The following is a 21,355-nucleotide window of genomic DNA, read 5'->3' on the forward strand; positions in this document are numbered from 1 at the left end:
CACATAGGTGGCTTCCTGGAAGAAGCGGCCCTAATAGGCCTGGAAGAGGTCAGTTTGGGAACTGGGGAGAGGGCAGAGGAGGGCATCTCTGATGGAGAAGCAGCAGCCAGTGGGCAGGAGCTGCAGGGAGCCAGGTTGCAAGTGGGCCTGCTTCCTGTATCCCTGAGACCGTGTTGGGGTCCCCACCCTGGCTGTGGCCCTGGCCTCTGGGGAGGCGCTGGGCAGAACTGGGTGGCAGGCCCAACCTACTCCGACCCTGGACTCTGCCCAGGAATTTCTGCTGAAGTGACAAGGCAAGCCAGAGCCAAAGCAGGTTGGACCCAGCTTGTCCCCACAGAGACGTGTGCTTCCCTCTCTCTCTGAGAGCGACCTGTTAACCGCAAATACGTGAGTAGAAACAGGGCCCCGCTTCTGTGTGCGCTGCTGTGCGTCTGTGTGTGAGCCAGGGCATTCCCAGGCTCTGCCTGTGTGTGTGCACGCACATGCACGGGTCTCTGAGTATGTCAGCCTAACTGGGCTGGCATTTGGATGGAGTAGGGCACCACCCAAGGGGAGAAAAAGGAGCGGGAACAAGAGAAGGGAGAGAGGAGGTGTTAGTTACCACTCTTATTTACAGATGAGCTTAAGCCTACGAACTGAGCTTCAGCAAAAAATGAACTATATTGATTCTTGCAATGGAAAGTCCAGGAGTAGGATTGGTTTCAGGTATAGTTGGATCCAGGAACTGGAATGATGCCTTTAAGGATGTTGCACCTCCATCTTTCAGAGATGGAAAAGTAGAATACACTGAAGATCTCACTTAATGGTAATAGTTTTAACCAGTTGTAGGGAGTGATGAAAGCTAGGTCCTCTCTTCAGAAAAATGCCTGTATCAGATACATATGCAGCCTGTATATAATTCTTTACTTTCCTTCCCTATGAAGTGGGCAGAATTTGCTGTTTCTGCCTGGAACTCCCAGAGTTCACAAGGACTTGCCTCTTACAGGTTCAGATGTGGGTGCAGGCTGGGGTGGTGGCGCACGCCTGTAATCCCAACACTTTGGGAGGCTGAGGTGGGAGGACTGCTTGAGCCCAGGAGTTGGAGGCCAGCCTGTGCAACACAGGGAGACCCAGTCTCTAGAAAAAGGAAGAGGTACCTCCTCCATGTGCTGAGAAGTCAAGGTTGCAGTCCCAGTCACAAGGAGGGGTGAGCTCTGGGATGGCATAGGTGGCCCCCAGGCAGGGCTCTGGCTGTGCCAGGCATCTACTCCCCCCACTCAGTCCTCTTCCCTTTCCCCGGGCCCCTAAACTGGGCCCTGCCCGGCCTCCCTTTCAGCGTTGGGCGCTCCCTGATTTGTCTTTCAGCTGGAAGGTCTGGGACATGGAGAACGACCCCTCGAGACGAAGAGAGTCCATCTCTCTCACACCTGTGGCCAAGGGTCTGGAGAACATGGGGGCTGATTTCTTGGAAAGCCTGGTCTGTACCCTTCCCCATCAGTCATCCTGACCCCTCAGCCTCTTTGGCTTGAGCCTGGCTGCTGGTGATGAGGCTTTTGCTCACCACCTTCCCTCACACCCCATTCTTCTGCCCCCTCCTCACCTCTTTGCTGGCACAGTTATGAACCTCCCAGTGTGTTGGCCTCCTCAACACAAGGCAGCCCCCTTTATTTCACTCATTAAACATTGACTGAGCACGTACTGTGTGCACTATAGTCTGAAAGTCCTAGTCTGAAAGGGTAGGGCAGGCCCCACTGAGGAAGTGACATTTGAGCTGTGACCTACAGAATGAGAATCAAAACCAGATGATGGGGGAGGGGGGTCTCTAAGGAAATCTCAGCCTTCAAGGAGCCTTGTCCTTGCTTTCAAGTGGCCAGGTCAGGTCGAGGCACACCACCCAGAACTCGGAGCCTGGTAGGATACCCTGCACGCTCCCAGGCTCCTCTGACAAAGCCCCCTCCCCTTCACTGCCCTTGTCTCTTGGGGTGCTCCTTTCACGCTGTCATATGTAAGAATACCCACCCCCCACCCAAAACAGCTCCACAGATGGTGGGTGCATGGTGCCCTGAGGTCATGTGATGAGGTAGCCCTGCCTGGGGCCTCCCTTACAGGCCTCCCCTCGGCCCCTCTCAGTCACAGCTGGGCCGCAGGTGTCTGTCCCTGTGCAGACCATGAGCTCGCTGAGGGCAAGATGTGTCTGGCAGAGCCCTGCACGCAGTAGGTGCTCAGTGCCTGCCTTGCAGAATCCAGTTTAGTAGCCTTCTAATTCCTCCCTGTGCCCCAGCCCAGTCCCCTCCTCAGCCAGGGTCTCACCGTGGCCCCCGACCCCAAGTGTAAGTTCCTGGGGGTGGGTAAGGGGCAGGCCGACCTGACGGCTCCCTGCGGGCTGTAGGAGGAAGGCCAGCTCCCTAGGAGTGACTTGAGCCCCGCAGAGATCAGGAGCAGCTGGAGCGAGGCGGCGCCGAAGCCCTTCTCCAGATGGTAGGTGATCTCTGGAGACACAAGGGCGGGCCTGGGGTGGAGGCTGCTTGGGAACAGGATGGGGAGCCGGGCCTCCTGGCGGATGGGAGTTGGGGGGACGTGAACCTTTGTTGAAGGGAGGAATAAAGGCGCTTTAGCCAACACGCACAGGCACATGAGCCTCGAGGGTGAGCCAAGTCACAGGCTCCCCACCTGCTTTTGAACAGCTGAAACGAAATCCCATCAGGAACCCCAGTATGTACCGTGGGGCCTGCCCTGAACCAGCCAGGCCTCCCTCTCAACCTCCCCCTTCTGCCTTCTACCCCCATTCAGTCTCTGGGGTACCTCGGGGAGTCTGAAGACTCCGGTTAAAAATCCTGAACTGGATAAGGTCCCTGATTTTACACAGGGAGGTAGAAGCCCAGAGAGGGGAAGGGACCTGCCCGGGTGGCATAGGCAGCGAGTGTCTGAGGTGAGCATAGAACTCCGCCTCCTGATGCCTGGGCCATCTGGGTCCTTGCTGGCCAGATCCGGAGCTGAGGACACCGTGATGGGCAGGGGGTGGTGGTGGGGGAGGGATTCCGTCTCTCTGCCTGGGCAGGGGGTATGGGAAGAATGCCTCCTCCACCCTCTCAGGAGGAGGTGGGAGGTGGGGACTGAGAGGGGGTGAGGCTCCTTAAAATGGCAGCTGGTGGGTGGATTCCAATTAGCATTGAGTGGGCGTCTACTCAATGTGTGTCCCATGGGCAGGTGGATGAACGACAGGGGAGGGGAGGCAGCCATCCATGTTTTTCTTTTCTTTTCTTTTTTCTTTTCTTTCCTTCCTTCCTTCTTTCCTTCCTTCCTTTTCTTTCTCTCTTCCTTCCTTCTTTCTTCTTTTTTCTTTCTTTCTCTTTCTTTCTTGCTTGCTTGCTTTCTCTTCCTTCCTTCCTTTCTCTCTTTTTTTTTTTTTTTTAGGCAGGTCTCACTCTGTTGCCTGGGCTGGAGTGCAGTGGCACGAACCCTTCCTGGGCTCAAGAGATTCTCCTGCCTCAGCTTCTTGAGCAGCTGGGATTAGGCGCACGCCACCATGCCTGGCTAATTTTTGTATTTTTGGTAGAGAAGGGGTTTGTCATGTTGCCCAGGCTAGTCTCGAACTCCTGGGCTCAAGTGATCCACGCTCCTGGGCCTCCCAAAGTGCTGGGATTACTGGTGTGAGCCACCGCGCCCCCCACCGGCCACATTTCTGTATGTTGATGAGGTTCTGCCTTTTCAGTGAACTTCCTCCTGAGCCCTGGAGGCAGGAACTATCACTGGGGTAGTGGGGCCTGTGGGTGCTGCCACAGAGGCAGGAAGGCCTGAACCATTTCTACATTTGCCCTGGGCTGGGGTTGCCCTGCAGCCCTGTGGGGATGTCAAGGCAAGCCCTGGCTTGCCCCTGTTGCCACTTTACTGGGGACATACCTGAGTGGAGGTGCTGAGGATCTCCCCCAGATGGGGTCTGCTCATGCACTCATGGACCCTGCTGGTCTTGTTCCCAGGAGGAACCTGCAGCCAGCCCTGAGAGCCAGAAGCTTCTGCAGGGAGCACATGCAGCTGTTTCGATGGATCGGCACAGGCCTGCTCTGCACTGGTGAGCCTGGGGCCCAGCACTACCCAGGACACAATGACTCCTGCCTCAGCTATCCATGTCTCAGGGCAGGGTCATTCACTCACCCAGTAACTCAACAAATGGTTGTTGAGCACCAACTCAGGTCCAGCTCCCTTGCTGGGTACTGAGGCATCTGTTAAGCCAGGCCAAATCTTGTTCCCAAGGCACTCCCTCATCAGTAAGGGAGACGGAAGAAATAGTCCCACATAATGCAGCATGTCATCTGGGAACACCAAGGAGGAATGGGGGATGATCAGGGAGGACTTCCAGGAGGAGGTGACATTGGAGTCTCACAGGCTAAGTAGGAGTTAGCCAGGTGGAGGCGAAAGATACTAAGGAGGGCAAAGGCACTCCACACAGAGGAGTCACAGGAGCAAAGGTGAAAACTGGCAGGGTGTGGGTTTCGATAAAGTTTGACGTCTGCACTGTAAGGTCTGGAGGGTAAAGTTCTAGACAAGGAGTGTCAGGGGATGGGGCTGGAGAGATAGGAAAGGGCCCAGGATGGGGAGTGGGTAGGGATATGGGAGGATGCTCAAGGACTTGGATTTTACCCTCAAGGCCAGAGAGAGCCACTGAAGGTTTTGAACAGGGAAGCGTCAAGGTGGAATTCACACTGTGGGACCCTGGAAGGAGGGCAGGAAAGATGGGGAGATGGAGACATTGAGGACTGCAATGCCTGTGTGAGAATGAAGCTGTGGAAGGTGGGCGGGGGCAATGGGAGAGGTCCTCGGGAAGCAATGCTAGCTGTACTTGGCAATGACTGGGTGTGCAGCATGAAGGAAACCCTGAATTAGGGCTGCCCCAGGGGCCTGCTCGGGTGATAGGAGGATGATGGTGTCTTCCACAGAGCTAGAGAACGTGCGTGCAGAGGGAGTCTTGGCAGGAAGGGGGATAATTAGGATAGTTTGTTGGAGGTACCACTGCCAGGCCATCTGAGGGAGAGAGGAGGCTCCCCAGGCACACTTGGAGAATGAATTGAGAAGTGGGTCAAGGACAGAAGCCTGGAGACCAGCCACACAGAAGGGGTTGCCGGCAGCCAAAGGAGCAAGGGTTTCAAGGAGGGAAAGATCAGCAGCATCTCTGCAAGACCCGCAGGACAAAAACTGAGCCATGTCCACCGATTTAGGGACAAGGAGGCCACTGGTGACTTAGGGTGTAGGTGCAAAAACTGAATTGGAGCGGATGGCAGATGAGGCTGTGCAGACAGCAAGTGTAAATGGCTTTTTGGATCAATTTTTATGAGATCAGGCGGGGAGGCTGAATGGGCAGGGTGTGACCCAGTGTCAAGGATGGGCATGAGTTTGGGGTGGGAGACACTTTGTTTGTATGAGCTGAGGTGGGGAGTTTGTAGAAGGAATATGAAGGAATGGGAGATGAAGAGATGTCCGATGGAGCAAGGTCCCCTGGCACGGAGTAGAAAAGCTCCCCACCCCACCGGGAGGGGTGGGTCTTTGCAGGAGCAAGCTCACCTCATCCTGACAGGCTGGAATTAAAGAGGGGCCAGGCATGGCAGGTGGTTCATGCCTGTAATCCCAGCACTTTGGGAGGATGTAGTGGGAGGCTGTAGTGGGAGGATTGTTTGAGCCCAGGAGTTTGAGACCAGCCTGGGCCACACAGCAAGACCCCACCTCTACAAAAAATTTTAAAAATAAAAATAAATTTTAAAAAAAGAAAAAGGAGGATGGGTACAGATGCAGAGTCATTATAGGTGCTCTGGAGGGGAGGGGCAGTGAGAGAGGTGACAGCAGTGACCTGGTCTGCTTGGTGAACTTGAAAGTAGGGTCATCTGCTGAGATGGGGTGGGTCCATGTCCCTCACAGCTTCCTTCTAGAGATGGTGACGTCCACCTTTGGCAGGGTCTGAAGCCAGGGCCATCTCTGTTTCCTTGGCTGCCTCCTTCACTCAGATCTGATTTGTTTCTCTTGAAGAACAATTGAATTATCTCCAGTAGAGAATGAAAATTACCCCACTCATCCTATTTCCATGTTTGCCATGGCTGTCAGGAATGCAATCCGAATCATTGAATGATCCCTTGCAATGGTCAGCAGTGACTTTCTCTGTTTCTGGGTGACTTTGATTTCTCTGGCTTTTCAATATCTTTATCACATCACCTCTTTCCTGGGGAGGCTGTTCACAGACGTTCTGGGAATAGCTGTGATAGAGAAATGAGGCTCATATTCTCAGGACTTGGCTCCTGAGCTGTGACAGTGGCTTGCTTGCCTTAGGTAGGCCTTCTCCATGGGTGCAGCGACAGCCCTGGCACCATCAGACTAACAAGGATGGCCTTGGTGTCCCCAGTCTTAGAAGAAGGAGGTGCCTCTTGCCCGCTCTCCCAGCCAAAGCCCAGGGAGGTCTTCAAGGAGCTTAGCTCAGGTCCTGCCCGTCCCCAAACCAATCCCTGTGAATGGATCCTAGATGAATAAAATACTTCCAAAAGCACTTCTGTCCTTGTGCCCCTCCTGGAGGACCCCTCCACACTGCCCCCTCTCCCTGAGTCCCCGTCCTGGCCTGCCCAGACCACCCCAGCCTTCCTGGCCCGCCCTGACCACAAAGCACAGGCCCCGAGGCGCACAGACCTTCTTGGCCTCCTAGCCCCATGCCCTCCCTGTGTGAGGCACTCATCTCGGCTGGCCTCAGAGGCCTCCCTCTCCAAGTGGGCATCACTGTAGACCCCACCTTGTAGGGGTCTTGTGAGGATTCATTGTGAAAATGCATCTGAAGTGCTAAGCTTACCTCCTGGCGACCACGGAGCCTCTCCCTGGCCAGGTCCCCCTCCCCTGAACCCCCATGGCCGGTACCAGCAGCCCCAGCACCGCTCTGTGGGGCTCCACCCGTGTGTCTCAATGACACCCGTTCAGGTAGGAACTCCAGCCCACAAGCTTCCATGTGAGAGAAAGGTCATTTTATTTTTTATAACTCAACTTATCTTCTCCCTCAATGTTATCATTCCAGTGAGTGACGGGAACTCAATTTCTGTCCATTTGGAACCTCCCTTCATCCCTTCCTCTGGGGGTCACCGGGGGGGCTTATCTATCATTACTCCTCAAGTGTCTCCTGACCTGTCCACTTCTCCAGCTGGTCCTGGGTCCTCTATCCTTGCAGGTGGCCATGGCGACCCCCTCTTCTCCATGGTGGGCTCATTCTGGTCTCCCGCCTCTCTTCTCTTCAGGCCTCTCGTGGAGACTAGTTCCGCTGTTTTGGTGCCTGCAGAGCCTCACTGGCTTTCTAGGGCCCTGCTTGCCACGCACCACACGGGCATTCCTCTCTCTGCAGTCCTGGGACCTCCCTGGGACTCGACCAGGAAGCCAGGCACAGGGCTTCACTGCTTGCAATGCTGCAAACACACCTGGCTTGGCGGCCTTGCCAGGCTCAGGCGCTTTCTCTGTGATACCAGTGTCCTTGATATTGCCTGTAGCAGAGGGGTTGGGTAGAACTTACCTTTATTCGTGATGTTTCAGATCACATTTTTTATCCATGGCTATGAGTCCTTTCCATTCTTCGAGGATCCTGGATTCTGAAATTCAAAAGCCAGGGAGAGGCCAGGCGCGGTGGCTTACGCTTGTAATCGCAGCACTTTGGGAGGCTGAGGTGGGCAGATCACTTGAGCCCAGGAGTTCAACACCAGCCTGAGCAATATGGCGAAACCCTGTCTCTACCAAAAATACAAAAATTAGCCAGCCATGGCGGTGGGCAACTGTAATCCCAGCTACTCGGGAGGCTGAGGCAGAAGGATTGCTTGGACCCAGGAGGCAGAGGTTGCAGTCAGCCGAGATCGTGCCACTGTACTCCAGCCTAGGCAACAAAGTGAGACCCTATCTCCAAAAAAAAAAAAAAAAGAAAATCTAGGGAGAGACATCTCCCCCTCTGCTATCCATTCTTATGTGTCTTTCCTGATGGACTGGCTGAGTGGCTCAAAGGAGAGAAGGGCAAAAGGGGAAAGGAAACTCCAGGAAGCATGCTCATTGATGAACATTTCAGAACGCAGTCCGAGCACACATGTGTAAACTCCTTCACGGAGTAGCTGATGGGCTCATCTCCTTCCTCCGTGGGGCCTAGCATGGCGCTGGACCCAGCAGATGCTCCACTGATGCCCAGCGCCTCTTGCTGTTTGGCTTCACGGCCTCCTTACACATCTCCCTCACATTTGGTAAGCACTTTACAGTTTGCAAGGCCCTTTCACAACACCTTCTGCCAGTACCTCCTAACTACTTTTTGGCACAGTAGCGGTGGTTGTTTTCATTTCCAGATGAGGAAACAGGCTCAGTGAGGTTGGGTGACTTTCCTGCCCTCCACGCTCTGGGTGGAGTAAGGTGGAGTCCGTGGGCGGGGCTGCAGGGGTCTGAAGAGGTGGTGTCCTGGCTGTTGACCCCTCCTCTGTCTCGTCCCCCAGGGCTCGCTGCCTTCCTGCTGGTGGCCTGCCTCCTGGATTTCCAGAGGGCCCTGGCTCTGTTTGTCCTCACCTGTGTGGTCCTCACCTTCCTGGGCCACCGCCTGCTGAAACGGCTTCTGGGGCCAAAGCTGAGGAGGTTTCTCAAGCCTCAGGGCCATCCCCGCCTGCTGCTCTGGTTTAAGAGGTGAGTGAGCTCACAGCCCCGAGGCAGGGCAGAGGAGGGCCCATGAGCTGAGGGGTTGGCTCCAGGGTTATGGCCAGGGCTGGAGGAGGAGGAAGGCTCTGTGTCATGGAGAACTCTCTGGGGCCCCAGGGCAGGAGCCAGTGGGTGGCTTCAAACAAAGCAGCATCTTTGTGGTGTTTCACCAGTTCTTAGTCCCAGTTACAGCAGGTGACTGTGGTGGACGAAAACTGGACTCAACAGTTTCCTCCATTCAGGGATCCCAGGCCATGGAGCAAGGAGGGCCCGAATCAGTACCTCCCTCAGATCACCTGGACAGTGTGAGACAAAAAGCCGCAGGGACCATCCCTGGAGTGGGATTCAGCAGGCTCGATCGGGGTCCAGGTGCTAGTATTTTTCATTAGCCTCCAGGGGATTCTGATGTAGCCAGCAGCGTCCTTGGACAACAGTTTGAGATCTGCTGCTTTTCAAACTGGATTCCTTGGAGCGCTGGAAATCTCAGCGATGTCACAGGGCAGGAGACGGAGGTTGTGGAGGGAAAATTCAGACTTCCCGCCCAGCCCACCATTTCACCAGGCAGCTCTAAATTTATGTGTTTTATAAGCCAAGGTTCACAAAAAAAGAAAATTAGCTGGGGGGAAAAAACAGTTTCTATGGCTTAAAAAAAAAGTCTGAAGACCACCAGTCTATTTCAATACTCTATTTTGTTGATGAAGAAGCTGGTGACCAAAGATACCCAAAGACTAAGTCAGGGGGATGCAGGGGTACAGGGGTGCCTCTCACTTTCCCAAAGTGAGATCCACATACCACAGCAAAATGATTTGAGCCAGCCTGTGGATGAACACATTTAAAATTTTATTTATAAATACATTTACTGTTACATTTGACTTCTTTTTATTAAATACATTTGTGATTTATTTTTGCAATGGTCTTCTGTGACAAGTCATTGATAATGGTTTTCCACTTGAGGGACTGATAGGAAGTTTCCTTTAAAAAATGCATGCAGATAAACTGGACTTCGTAAAAGCTAAAAACTTTCTGATGCAACACACACTATCAAAAAAGTGAAAAGACAACTCACGGAATGAGAGAAAAGATGTACAAATCATATGTCTGCATAAAGAAACTGTATGCAGAATTACAACTCAGCCATAAAAAGACAACCCATTTGATGAATGATAAAAGGTTTTGCTTTAGCCAAAAAGCTCATGCAAATGTGCTCAACATCAGTAGCCATCATGGAAATGCAAAGCAAAGCCACAATAAGATACCACTTCATATTCAGTCAGATGGCCATAATCAATAAGACAGATGATAACAAGTGTTGGCAAAGATGTGGAGAAATTGAAACCCTTAGACACTGCTGGCGGAAATGCGAAACAGTGCAGTTGCTTTAGAAAATGGTTAGGCTGGCCGGGCACGGTGGCTCATGCCCGTAATCCCAGCACTTTGGGAGGCCGAGGTGGGTGGATCACGAGGTCAGGAGTTTGAGACCAGCCTGGCCAACATGGCGAAACCCTGTCTCTACTAAAAATACAAAAATTAGCCAGGCATGGTGTTGGGCGCCTGTAATCCCAGCTACTCTGTAGTGAAAACTACCCATATGTCTATAAACTGAAAAATGGATAAAGAAAATCTATATATCCATACAATAGAATATTATTCAGTCATGAAAAGGAATGTAGTATTGATAAATACTGCAATAATGATAAACCTTGGGAACATCATGCTCAGTGAAAGAAACCAGTCTTAAAGAACCATATACAGCATGATTCCATTTATATGAAATGTCCAGAATGGGCAAATCTGTGGAGACAGAGAGTTGATTAGTGACTGCTAGGGTGGATGGGAAGAGGAGGTGGTGACCACCAGTGGTTTGGGGTTTCTCTTTGGGCTGATGAAAATATCCTAGGATTATGGTAATGGTTGCACAAATCTGTAACTATACTAAAAACCATTAAACCATACACTTTTGGCCAGGCACGGTGGCTCACGCCTGTAATCCCAGCACTTTGGGAGGCTGAGGTGGGTGGATCATGACGTCAGGAGATGGAGACCATCCTGGCTAACACGGTGAAACCCCGTCTCTACTAAAAATACCAAAAAAAAAAAAAAAAAAAAAAAGGCTGAGTGTGGTGGTACGCGCCTGTAATTGCAGCTACTCAGGAGGCAGAGGCAAGAGAATCACTTGAACCCGGGAGGCAGAGGTTGCAGTGAGCCAACATTGCACCACTGCACTCCAGCCTGGGTGACAGAGCGAGACTCCGTCTCAGAAAAAAAAAAATCCAAACCAACCAAACAAACAAACAAACAAAAATACACTTTTAAAAATTGCTGCATAATATTATTAGATTGGTGCAGAAGTAATTGTGGTTTTGCCGTTATGCAAAAAATTTTGCACCAACCTAATAAATGTGCATAGTTTCAGGGTATATGTGATAATTTAATACATTCATATAATTTGTAAAGATCAAATCAGTGTACTTGGGATATCCATCAACTTAAATATTTGTCTTTATGTTAGAACTATTCAAATTCTCCTAGCTATTTTGAAATATGCAATACATTATTGTACACTGTAGCCACCTTACTGATCTATCTGTCACTAGGTCTTATTTCTTCTCTCAAACTGTATATTTGTACCCATTAATCAACTACTCATCATCCCACCTCCCTCCTCCCCTTCAGAGTCTCTGGTAACCACCAAACTACTGTCTATCTTCATAAGATCTACTTTTTAAGCTCCCACACATGAGTGGGAACACGCAGTATTTGTCTTTCTGTGCTTGGCTTATTTCACTTAACATAATGACCTCCAATTCCATCCATGTTGCTGCAAATAACAGGATTTCATTTTTTTTTATGGCTGAATAATATTCCATTGTGTATATACACCACATTTTCTTTATCCATTCATCTGTTGATGAGCACCTAGGTTGATTCCATAGTTTGGCTATTGGGAATCATGCTGCAATAAACATGGAGTGCAGGTGTCTTTTCAATATATTGATTTCCTTTTTTTTTTCATATATACCCAGTAGTGGAATTACCGAATCATATGGTAGTCCTATTTTTAGTTTTGTGAGGAACTTCTATCCTTGAACCATGCACTGTAAATGGGCAAATTGTATGGCATGTAAATTTTGTCTCAATAAAGCTGTTAGAAAATGCATGCATTTGGCTGGGTGCGGTGGCTCACGCCTGTAATCCCAAAACTTTGGGAGAGCGAAGTGGGTGGATCACGAGGTCAGGAGATCCTGACCATCCTGGCTAACATGGTGAAACCACATCTCTACTAAAAATACAAAAAAATTAGCCAGGCGTGGTGGCGGGCGCCTGTAGTCCCAGCTACTCAGGAAGCTGAGTCAAGAGAATGGTGTGAACCCAGGAGGCAGAGCTTGCAGTGAGCTGAGATCTCGCCACTGCACTCCAGCCTGGGCAGCCTGGGTGACAGAGCAAGACTCCATCACCAAAAAAAAAAAAAACAAAAAAAAAAAACATGCATTTGATTTTGGCTCCCAGTTAAGATGTGGTAACAGAGACCAGGTTTATCCTCCCAGTTGAAACAGCTAAAAAACTGGAATGAATACATGAGACAAGAGCTCTTAGATGTTGGACATCAGGCAATAAAGGACAGTGATCCTTGAGAATTAGGAAACAAATGAGTTTAGCCCTACGGTCTCCCCAGCTGACTGCCTGGAGAGCGTTTCCAGACCACAGCACAGGGAAGGAAAACTGAGGTGGGACCAGGAGATTCCCTAAGTTGAAGAGACAGAGCTGGAAATCCAGGGAAGCCATGGCAGGCAGGGTTCACATTGCAGAGCACAGAGACACAGTTGAGAGATCACAGAGCAAAGCCCAGAGGTATGCAGAGAATCCTTGAACATGCAGTTGAGTTCTGCTCAGAGAATACAGACAAGGAAACTACCCTAGGGCTAGGAAAGAACCACCCAAAAGGAGAAGAGGGAATCATACCTGGAATCACACAGGGCCAGGAATAGTGTCTATTCCTGACAGGTGAATAAACCTCAGAATTCACAGGGCATTGTTTAGCGTACTAAGAAGGTTTTGGCTCAGTAGCAGAGAAAAAAAAAATCAACTCTAGAATAAATGCTTCTCAGGCCCTGCCTAACACATCTTAAAGACAAAACCTGAAAAAATTCAAACAGAGCATCAGTTAACCACGGCACAACTTCAGTGGCAAATATACACAATTGAAGTCTCCAGAGGAGAAGGAGGGCAGAAAAAAAATATTTGAAGAAATTATGTCCAAAAAAAAAATCCAAATAGGATGACAATTGGACACTCAAAGATTCAAGAAATTTCATGAACCCCCAGCACAAGAAACATGAAGACTATACCAAGGCAATAATCAAATTACTTAAAATCAGTGATAAAACCTTAACAGCAACTAGGGAAAAAAGACGTGCAGAGGAGCAGAAATGGATTACTAGCAGATTTCTTGTCAAAAATGAGTGAGAAAATAATGGAACAGTAAACAATAGCAAATACCCAAAAGGCTGTCAACCTAGAATTCTTTACCAGTGAAATGTATTTCAAAAAAGAAGAGGAAATAAGAACTCTTTCAGTCATACAAAAGCTGAAATAATTTTTCAGACATAAAAAGCAGATTTACGCTACAAGAAATGCTAAAGGAGTGGCTCACACCTGTAGTCCCAGCTGCTTGGGAAGCTGAGAAAGGAGGATCGCTTCAGCTTGGGAGACATAGGCTGCAGTGAGCCATGATCGCGCCACTGACTGCTGCCTGGGCGATAGAGGGAGATACTACGGCAGAAAGAAAGAAAGAGAAAGAGGGAAAGAGGGAAAGAAAGAAAGAAAGGAAGGAAGGAAAGAAGGAAGGAAGGAAGGAAGGAAGGAAGGAAGGAAGGAAGGAAGGAAGGAAGGAAAAGAAAAAGGCAGGCAGGCAGGCAAGCAGGCAGGCAGGCAAGCAAGCCTGCCGGCCAGGTGTGGTGGCTCGTGTCTATAATCCCAGCAATTTGGGAGGCCGAGTTGGACAGATCACTTAAGCCCAGGAGTTCAAGACCAGCCTGAGCAATATGGTGAAACCCTGTCTCTAATAAAAATATATATATAAAAAAATTAGCCAGGCATGGTGGCATGTGCCTGTAGTATCAGCTATTACACTTGGGTGGCTGAGGGACAAGAATTGCTTGAACCTGGGAGATGGAGGTTGCAGTGAGCCGAGATCACACCACTGCACTCCAGCCTGGGAGACAGAGTGACACACTGTCTCAAAAAAAAGGAAAAAAGGAAGAAAGAAATGCCACTGCACTTCAGCCTGGGAGACAGAGTGAGACACTGTCTCAAAAAAAAAAGAAGAAGAAAGAAAGAAATGTTAAAGGAAATTCTTCGAAGAGAAGGAAAATGCTACTAGACGGAAACCTGGTTCTACAAAAAGAAATGGGGTCAGGCGCAGTGGCTAATCCCTGTAATTTCAGCACTTTGTGAGGCTGAGCTAGGAGGACTGCTTAAGCCCAGGAGTTTGAGACCAGCCCGAGTAACATCATAAGACCCCATCTCTACAAAACAATAGATAAATAAATTAGCCAGGTATGGTGGTGTGCACCTGTGATCCCAGTTACTTGAGAGGCTAAGGTAGGAGGATCACCTGAGCACAGAAGGTCAAGACTGCAGTGAGCTATGCACAATATGCCTATATGTCACTGCACTCCAGCCTGGGCAACAAAGCAGACCCTGCCTCAAAAAAGACAGACAGAAAGGGAAGGGGAAGGGGAAAGGGAAGGGGAAGGGTGAAAGGCAAGGAAGGAAGGAAGGAAGTTAGTTGATTAAAATTTAATTAACTTAGGCCGGGTGTGGTGGCTCACGCCTGTAATCCCAGCACTTTGGGAGGCTGAGGCAGGCAGATCACGAGGTCAAGAGATTGGGACCAGCCTGACCAACAGAGTGAAACCCCGTCTCTACTAAAAATACAAAAATTAGCTGGGCGTAGTGGTGCACACCTGTAGTCCCAGCTACTCAGGAGGCTGAGGCAGAAGAATCACTTGAACGTGGGAGGCAGAGCCATGGCGCCTGGCCTTGTCATAAATCTTTAATAAGAAAAATAACCTAATTTTAAAATGAGCTCAAGGCCAAGAGCAGTGGCTCATGCCTATAACCCCAGCACTTTGGGAGGCCAAGGGTGGGTGGATCCCCTGAGGTCAGGAGTTCAAAACCAGCCTGGCCAACATGGTGAAACCTCATCTCTACTAAAAATACAAAAATTAGCCAGACATGGTGACGGGCACCTGTAGTCCCAGCCACTTGGGAGACTGAGGCAGGAGAATTGCTCGAACCCAGGAGGTGGAAGTTGTAGTGAGCCAGGATCTCGTGCCTCTGCACTCCAGCCTGTGTGACAGAGCGATACTCCATCTCAAAAAAACAAAAAACAAACAAACAAACAAAAAACAAAAAAAGGCTCAAGATATGAACAGACATTTAAAGAAGATGCCTAAGTGGCAAATAAGTACATGGTAAGATGCTCAACAACATTTATCAGTAGAGAAATGCAAGTTAAAAGCAGAAAGAGATATTACCATATGCTGATTAGAATGGGTAGAATTCAAAAGACTAACCATATCAAGTGTTGGCAAGGATATAGAGGAACTGAAATTTTTATATACTGCTGGTGGGAATATAAAATTGCACAATTGCTGTAGAAAACAGATTGGCTCTTTCCAGGCCTATCATGTAATCTACCTATTTCACTTATAGGCATTTACCCAAGAGAAATAAAAGCATATATCCACACAAAGACTTGCACATGAAGTTTTGAATGTTCATAGCAGCTTTATCTGCAATAGCCGAAAACTGGAAATCACCAAAATGTCCATCAATAGGTGAACTGATAAGCAAAGTGTGGTATATCCATATAATGGAATACTACTCAGCAATAAGATGAAACAGACTAGTGAATCATGCAGAAACCTAGATAAATCTCAAAATAATTACACTAAGTGAAAGAAGTCAAACAAAAAAGGACACGTACTGTATGGTTCTATTTATATAAATTTCTTTCTTTTCTTTTCTAAAAATTTATATAAAATTCTTAAAAATGCAAAGTAGGCGGGGTGCGGTGGCTCACACCTATAATCCCAGTACTTTGGGAGGCTGAGGCGGGCAGATCACTTGAGGTCAGAAATTCAAGACCAGCCTGGCCAACGTGGTGAAATCCCATCTCTTCTAAAAATACAAAAATTAGCTGGGCATGGGGGTGCATCCCTGTAGTCCCAGCTACTTGGGAAGCTGAGGCAGGAAAAGCGCTTAAACCCCGGAGGTGGAGGTTGCAGTGAGCCAAGATCGTGCCACTGCACTGCAGCTTGAGCAATGGAATGAGACTTTGTCTCAAAAAAAAAAAAAAAAATGCAGACTAATCTAGTGGCAGAAAACATATCAACTGTTACCTGGGAACAGGGAGGGAGGCAAGGATTATAAAAGGGGTGATGGATACGTTCACTCTCTTGATTGCGGTGATGGTTTCAAGGAGTATACGTATGCCAAAATGTATCAAATTGAACACCTCCAATATGTGCAATTGATTATATATCAACCATACCTCTAATAAAGCTGTTAAAAATAAAAAATCTGAGACAAGCATTTAAGTTTTTTTTTTTTTTTTTTTTGAGATGGCGTCTTGCTCTGTCACCCAGGCTGGAGTGCCGTAGTGCGATCTTGGCTCACTGCAACCTCTGCCTCCCAGATTCAAGTGATTCTCCTGCCTCAGCCTCCCAAGTAGCTGGGACTACAGGCACCCACTGCCACGCCCGGCTAATTTTTGAATTTTTAGTAGAGATGGGGTTTCACCATGGTGGCCAGGCTGGTCTCGAATGCCTGACCTCAGGTGATCCACCCACCTTGGCCTCCTAAAGTACTGGGATTACAGGCATGAGCCACTGTGCCCAGCCACATTTGAGTTCTTATAAAGTCAGTTAACCTCAAGAGAAATAGTAAGTAAAGAGAGGTACAGTTGGCACAAAAACAAGGCAAAGATTGTGCACGTTGAACTGGAATGAGAAGAGTTTAAAAATTTGAGCAGAAAGAAAAGCAGTAGGCTCTGGAATTAGCCTGCTTGAGTTCAGATCTTCGGTCTCCTGCTTATCAGCTAGGACCGGCCTGGATAAAACTGTAGTTAAGTGAATAGACCTTGCTTCCATAGTGCCTGGGTTGAAATCTCAGCTCTGCCACTTTCTAGATGAGTGGCCTTGGGCCAGTTATTTAACCTCTCTGTGCCTCAGTTTCCTCATCTCTATCAAAAGAACATGTCTCAGCATCGGTATAGTACCTGGCATATAATAGGCGCTCAATGAACATTAACTGTCATTAGTAGTACCCAGTGAATTGATGACCGGATTGGGGTGAGATCTTGAGTACCTGATGCCAAAACCTGAGCTCTCCCACCCTTCAGGGTGCATCCTGGACAAACAAATCCCAGCCCCAGGGAGGGAAGTGTTGCTGTTAAGGTTGGATCCGTTCCTTGGTCTCAGGTGCTCAGCTCGGAGGTCCAAACTCACATCACATGCTTCTAGGCATTTTGCAGTCATGGCTGATAGTGTTGAGTCCTGGGCGGCACAGGTCCTTTCTCCCCCAAGGTCAGAGGCTGAGCTGAGCATCACTGCAGCGGTGAGATTCCTGTAGCTGGATGGAGCCAGGTGCTTGTCACTATGCTCAGCTTGGTACATATATCCCCTTATATAATCCTCTCAGCAACCTTGAGAAATGAGGGGTCTCTGGCTTCATTTGACCCATGAGGAAACTAGACTCAGAGAGGCAAGGTGATCTGCCTGAGGTCACACAGCGAGGTCAGCCCTTCCCAGCATGTGGTTCCAGAGCTGGTGCTCTTTCCACTCTACTGTGCTGTTTCTCCTCCTCCCAGCCCTGAGCACCTTTTCTCTGGGTCCCTGGGTGCTATTGTGTGTGGGTGGGGTGGGGGTGCAATGCTGAGGGTGATGGCTTTCTGCCTCTTGCCTGCAGGGGCCTAGCTCTTGCTGCTTTCCTGGGTCTGGTCCTGTGGCTGTCTCTGGACACCTCCCAGCGGCCTGAGCAACTGGTGTCCTTCGCAGGAATCTGCGTGTTCATCGCTCTCCTCTTTGCCTGCTCAAAGCATCATTGTGCAGTGAGTGCTAGTTGTGGGGCCCAGGGCTGGAAGTGTTTGCCTCTCTCTTCTGCCCCTAGGCTGGATCTGGGAGCTGGGGTATAGGCAGATGCTCCTGTTGGGAGAGCCCTGGAGGCTCAGGGCCTGGAGAAGGCCTGTGTGTATCAGGATAGGCTTCCTGTGAAGCAGAAGTCTTCAAAATCCCCAGCAGGGATTTTTTTTTTCAGACTCAGAGGCCACCAGGACATTTGTTTCCTTGGTGACATGTCCTCTGGTCAGTCTAATCCTGGTCTTCAGGTCTGTAGGCTCAGGAACCACCTCCACCCCCAACCACAGAAAACACAGGCCAGAACTCCAGTCTGTCTGCAGAGCCAAGGGTTTCCTGGAATCATTAGCTTAAAATAGTGCTTCTCAAAGTCTGCGCCCCAGGCCAGCAACAGCGGCGCCTCCATGGAACTTGCCAGAAATGTAACTTCTTAGGCCCCACCCTAGGCCCACTGCATTAGAAACTCAGGGGCAAGGGCAGCAATCATCCTGTCAGCAAGCACAGTTCTGATGTGTACTAAATTCTGATGTAGACTAAATTCTGATGTACGCTCAGGCAGCCACGCACCCATTTGGGAGGGCCCTGCCATAGGCAGATGGAATCTTCTCTCTCTCTGCCTCCGTAGCATAAGATCCCTCCCTGTTTCACAGTGTGGCTACCACCTTCCCCAGGCTACAGCCAAGCCTCCCAGGAGCTTATGATACACACCTGAGCTTGGACTCACTGCTAAGGAATTATTAAATGCTCATCAAGGAACAGCAACCTGAGGAGCCCAGCTCTTGTCTGCTAGGAGGGGCGTGGGATGTGGGCATGGAGAGAGTCGGGGTCGAGGCGGCTTGGAGTCCAGCCTATGGAGGAGAGATTGGAGACGGTCAGGCAGACAGGGTTCACACGAGCTGGGGAGGAGCTGGGCCCAGAGTAGTCTGGTGCTGATCCTGAGGCCAGACCCCCAGGCCACATCTCTGGCAGTGATGACCAGGAGACGAAGTGCCGTGGCATGCCCAAGGCTGGTCCGGTTTCACCTGAGTTCTTGGTTAGAATCTTGGCCCACCCCTCCTCACTGCCCAGGCCCATTCCTACCAAGCACATGGCCTGTTCTGAATCCCAGGGAGGGTGTGACCACTGGCAACAGGTCTAGTACTCTGCCTGGCTCCAGCCCCATCCTCTGGGCAGGCCAATGCCCCCTGCTCTCACCCCCACCCGGCTCCCTGCCCATCCCCCAAGGAACTGAACTCAGCTTTCTGTTGGGTGGGGTGGTAGGTGTCCTGGAGGGCCGTGTCTTGGGGACTTGGACTGCAGTTTGTACTTGGACTCCTCGTCATCAGAACAGAACCAGGATTCATTGCGTTCGAGTGGCTGGGCGAGCAGATCCGGGTAGGTATGTGGGGTCTGGCTGCCCAGAGCATCTTAGATTACTGGGAGTAGGGGAGAAGCCACTTGGCAGGGGGAAAAGTGGGTGGTGAGGCCATAGAGAAGGCTTGGGACCTGGAGGGTGGGGTGGACTGGGGCCCCAGACCAGGTGGGCAGCTGGGGGCCAGGCAGTGCAGCTGCCACTTCCCTCACGCCTGGTACTGAGGCCCCAATAGAGTAGTCTTTCCAGAGGCTGGGTCTGCAATCAGCAGTAACTTGGAAATTGTAATAGTTAAAAGTGCTAAAAAAAAAAACCCCAAATCTGCAAATGATTTACTTCTGTGTGTGTGTGTTTAAAAATAACGTTTATTGAAGTTATACATTTTTGTTCTTTTTTTTTTTTTTTTTTTCTTTTAAGAAGGAGTCTCGCTTTGTCACCCAGGCTGGAGTGCAGTGGTGCAATCTTGGCTCACTGCAACCTCCACCTCCCTGGTTCAAGCAATTCTCCTGCCTCAGCCTGCCCAGTAGCTGGGATTACAGGCTCCCACCACCATGCCTGGCTAATGTTTATATTTTTAGTACAGACAGGGTTTCACCATGTTGGCCAGGCTGGTCTCGAACTCCTGACCTCAGACGATTCGCTTGCCTCGGCCTCCCAAAGTGCTGGGATTACAGGTGTAAGCCACCACACCTGGGCCCATTTTGTTTTGTTTTGAGACAGTCTTGCTCCGACATCCAGGCTGAGTGCAGTGGTGTGGATATGGCTCACTGCAGCCTTGACATCCTGGGCTCAAGTGATCCTCCCACCTCAGCCTCCCCAGTATTGAGTAGCTGGGACTACAGGTGTAAGCCACCATGCCAAGCTAATTAAAACATGGTTTGTTTGTTTGTTTCTTTCTGTCTTTCTTTCTTTCCCTTCCTTCCTTCCTTCCTTCCTTTCTTTTTTTTTTTTTTAGGTACGGGGTCTCCCTATGTTGCCCAGGCTGGTCTCAAACTCCTGGGCTCAAGTGATCTCACCTTGAGCCACGGTGCCCAGCCAATTCTGTTTTTTATTTTGGTAAAATATACATAACATAAAATCAACCATTTTAACCCCTTTAAGTATCATTAAATTCATGCACACTTGTTGTGCAACTATCATGATTTACTTTTGTCAAAAGAAAATTAGAACAAATTTAGTTTAAAGATCTTAATTGGCTTTTATTTGTGATTTTAGAATTAGGCAACACCTCATTCTATAAAAATACAATGAGTGTTCCGATGAGTTGAGCGGAGGAGGTTGGCTTTATAGACAGAGAAAGGCTGAAGAAAGCAGAAACAGAAAATAAAAAGCAGATTGGTTGTTTCAAGGTCACTTTCCTTATAAAGGTCACAGCTGAGGGGACTGCCTGTCATGCTGCATTTGGGGATTTGGCTATCTGTCTCATTCTCCTGATTTTTTGGAAGGTCAGAAGACAGCTTAGTTTTGACTCGTGATGTGGAACTTTATAGCATGAGTGATTCCATTGTGGTTTGGTCTGTTGGGAGTAGTGCAGGAGCTCAGTCCAAACTAATGGTCTCCTTTATTTAACACTTAGAATTTTTTTTAAATCTATTTATTTGTTTATTTATTTTGAAACCAGGTTATGAGACTAGCTAATTTTTCTATTTTTGGTAGAGATGGGGTTTCACCATGTTGCCAAGGCTGGTCTTGAAGTCCTGGGCTCAAGTAATCTGCCCGCCTTGGCCTCCCAAAGTTCTGGGATTATAGGCATAAGCCACCATGCTGGCCTTTTTTAAATTTTAGTTTAGTTTAGTTTAGTTTAGTTTTGAGACAGGATTTCACTTCCATCACTCAGGCTGGAGTGCAGTGGCGTGATCTTAGCTCATTGCAGCCTCGACCTCCTGGAATCAAGGGAACTTCCCACCTCAGCCTCCCAAGTAGCTGGGACTCTAGGCGTGAGCCACTACACCTGGCTAATTTTTGTATTTTTAACACTTTAAAAAATATAAATCATCAAGGACATAGGTTAAATATGTTAATCTACTCACCTCCCTCTCACCAGCTTGCAGTTCCCTGTGCTCTGTGCAGGGTGGAGCATGAGAACCCTCCCGGTCCAGGAATGTGCACACCTGCTGGCCTCGCTGACAGTAACTGTACAGGGTGTGGAGGAAAAGACAGAGAGTTTCTTTTCTGGTCATGTCTCCATTTTATAGATGGGAACACTGAGGCC

General features: G+C 49.3%; 1 protein-coding gene across 17 annotated transcripts in view; it reads left to right on the plus strand.

Moving 5' to 3' along the window:
* Positions 1-21,355, plus strand: part of SLC28A1 (solute carrier family 28 member 1) — a 106,618-nt gene that overhangs the window by 12,808 nt on the left and 72,455 nt on the right. For 7 of the 17 annotated variants that reach the window (XM_063795329.1, XM_054667890.2, XM_016927339.1 and 4 more), the window contains exons 1-7: positions 394-1,186; positions 1,345-1,456; positions 2,369-2,457; positions 3,957-4,048; positions 8,457-8,640; positions 17,626-17,767; positions 19,053-19,166. In XM_063795329.1, coding sequence (XP_063651399.1) covers positions 882-1,186; positions 1,345-1,456; positions 2,369-2,457; positions 3,957-4,048; positions 8,457-8,640; positions 17,626-17,767; positions 19,053-19,166 — 1,038 coding nt within the window. In that variant the 5' untranslated portion in view covers positions 394-881. The other 10 variants (XM_063795332.1, XM_063795328.1, XM_063795330.1 and 7 more) reach the window with 8 other exon arrangements.

The sequence above is a fragment of the Pan troglodytes genome, chromosome 16 (assembly GCF_028858775.2).
Source record: "Pan troglodytes isolate AG18354 chromosome 16, NHGRI_mPanTro3-v2.0_pri, whole genome shotgun sequence".
Classification (NCBI taxonomy): Eukaryota; Metazoa; Chordata; class Mammalia; order Primates; family Hominidae; genus Pan; species Pan troglodytes.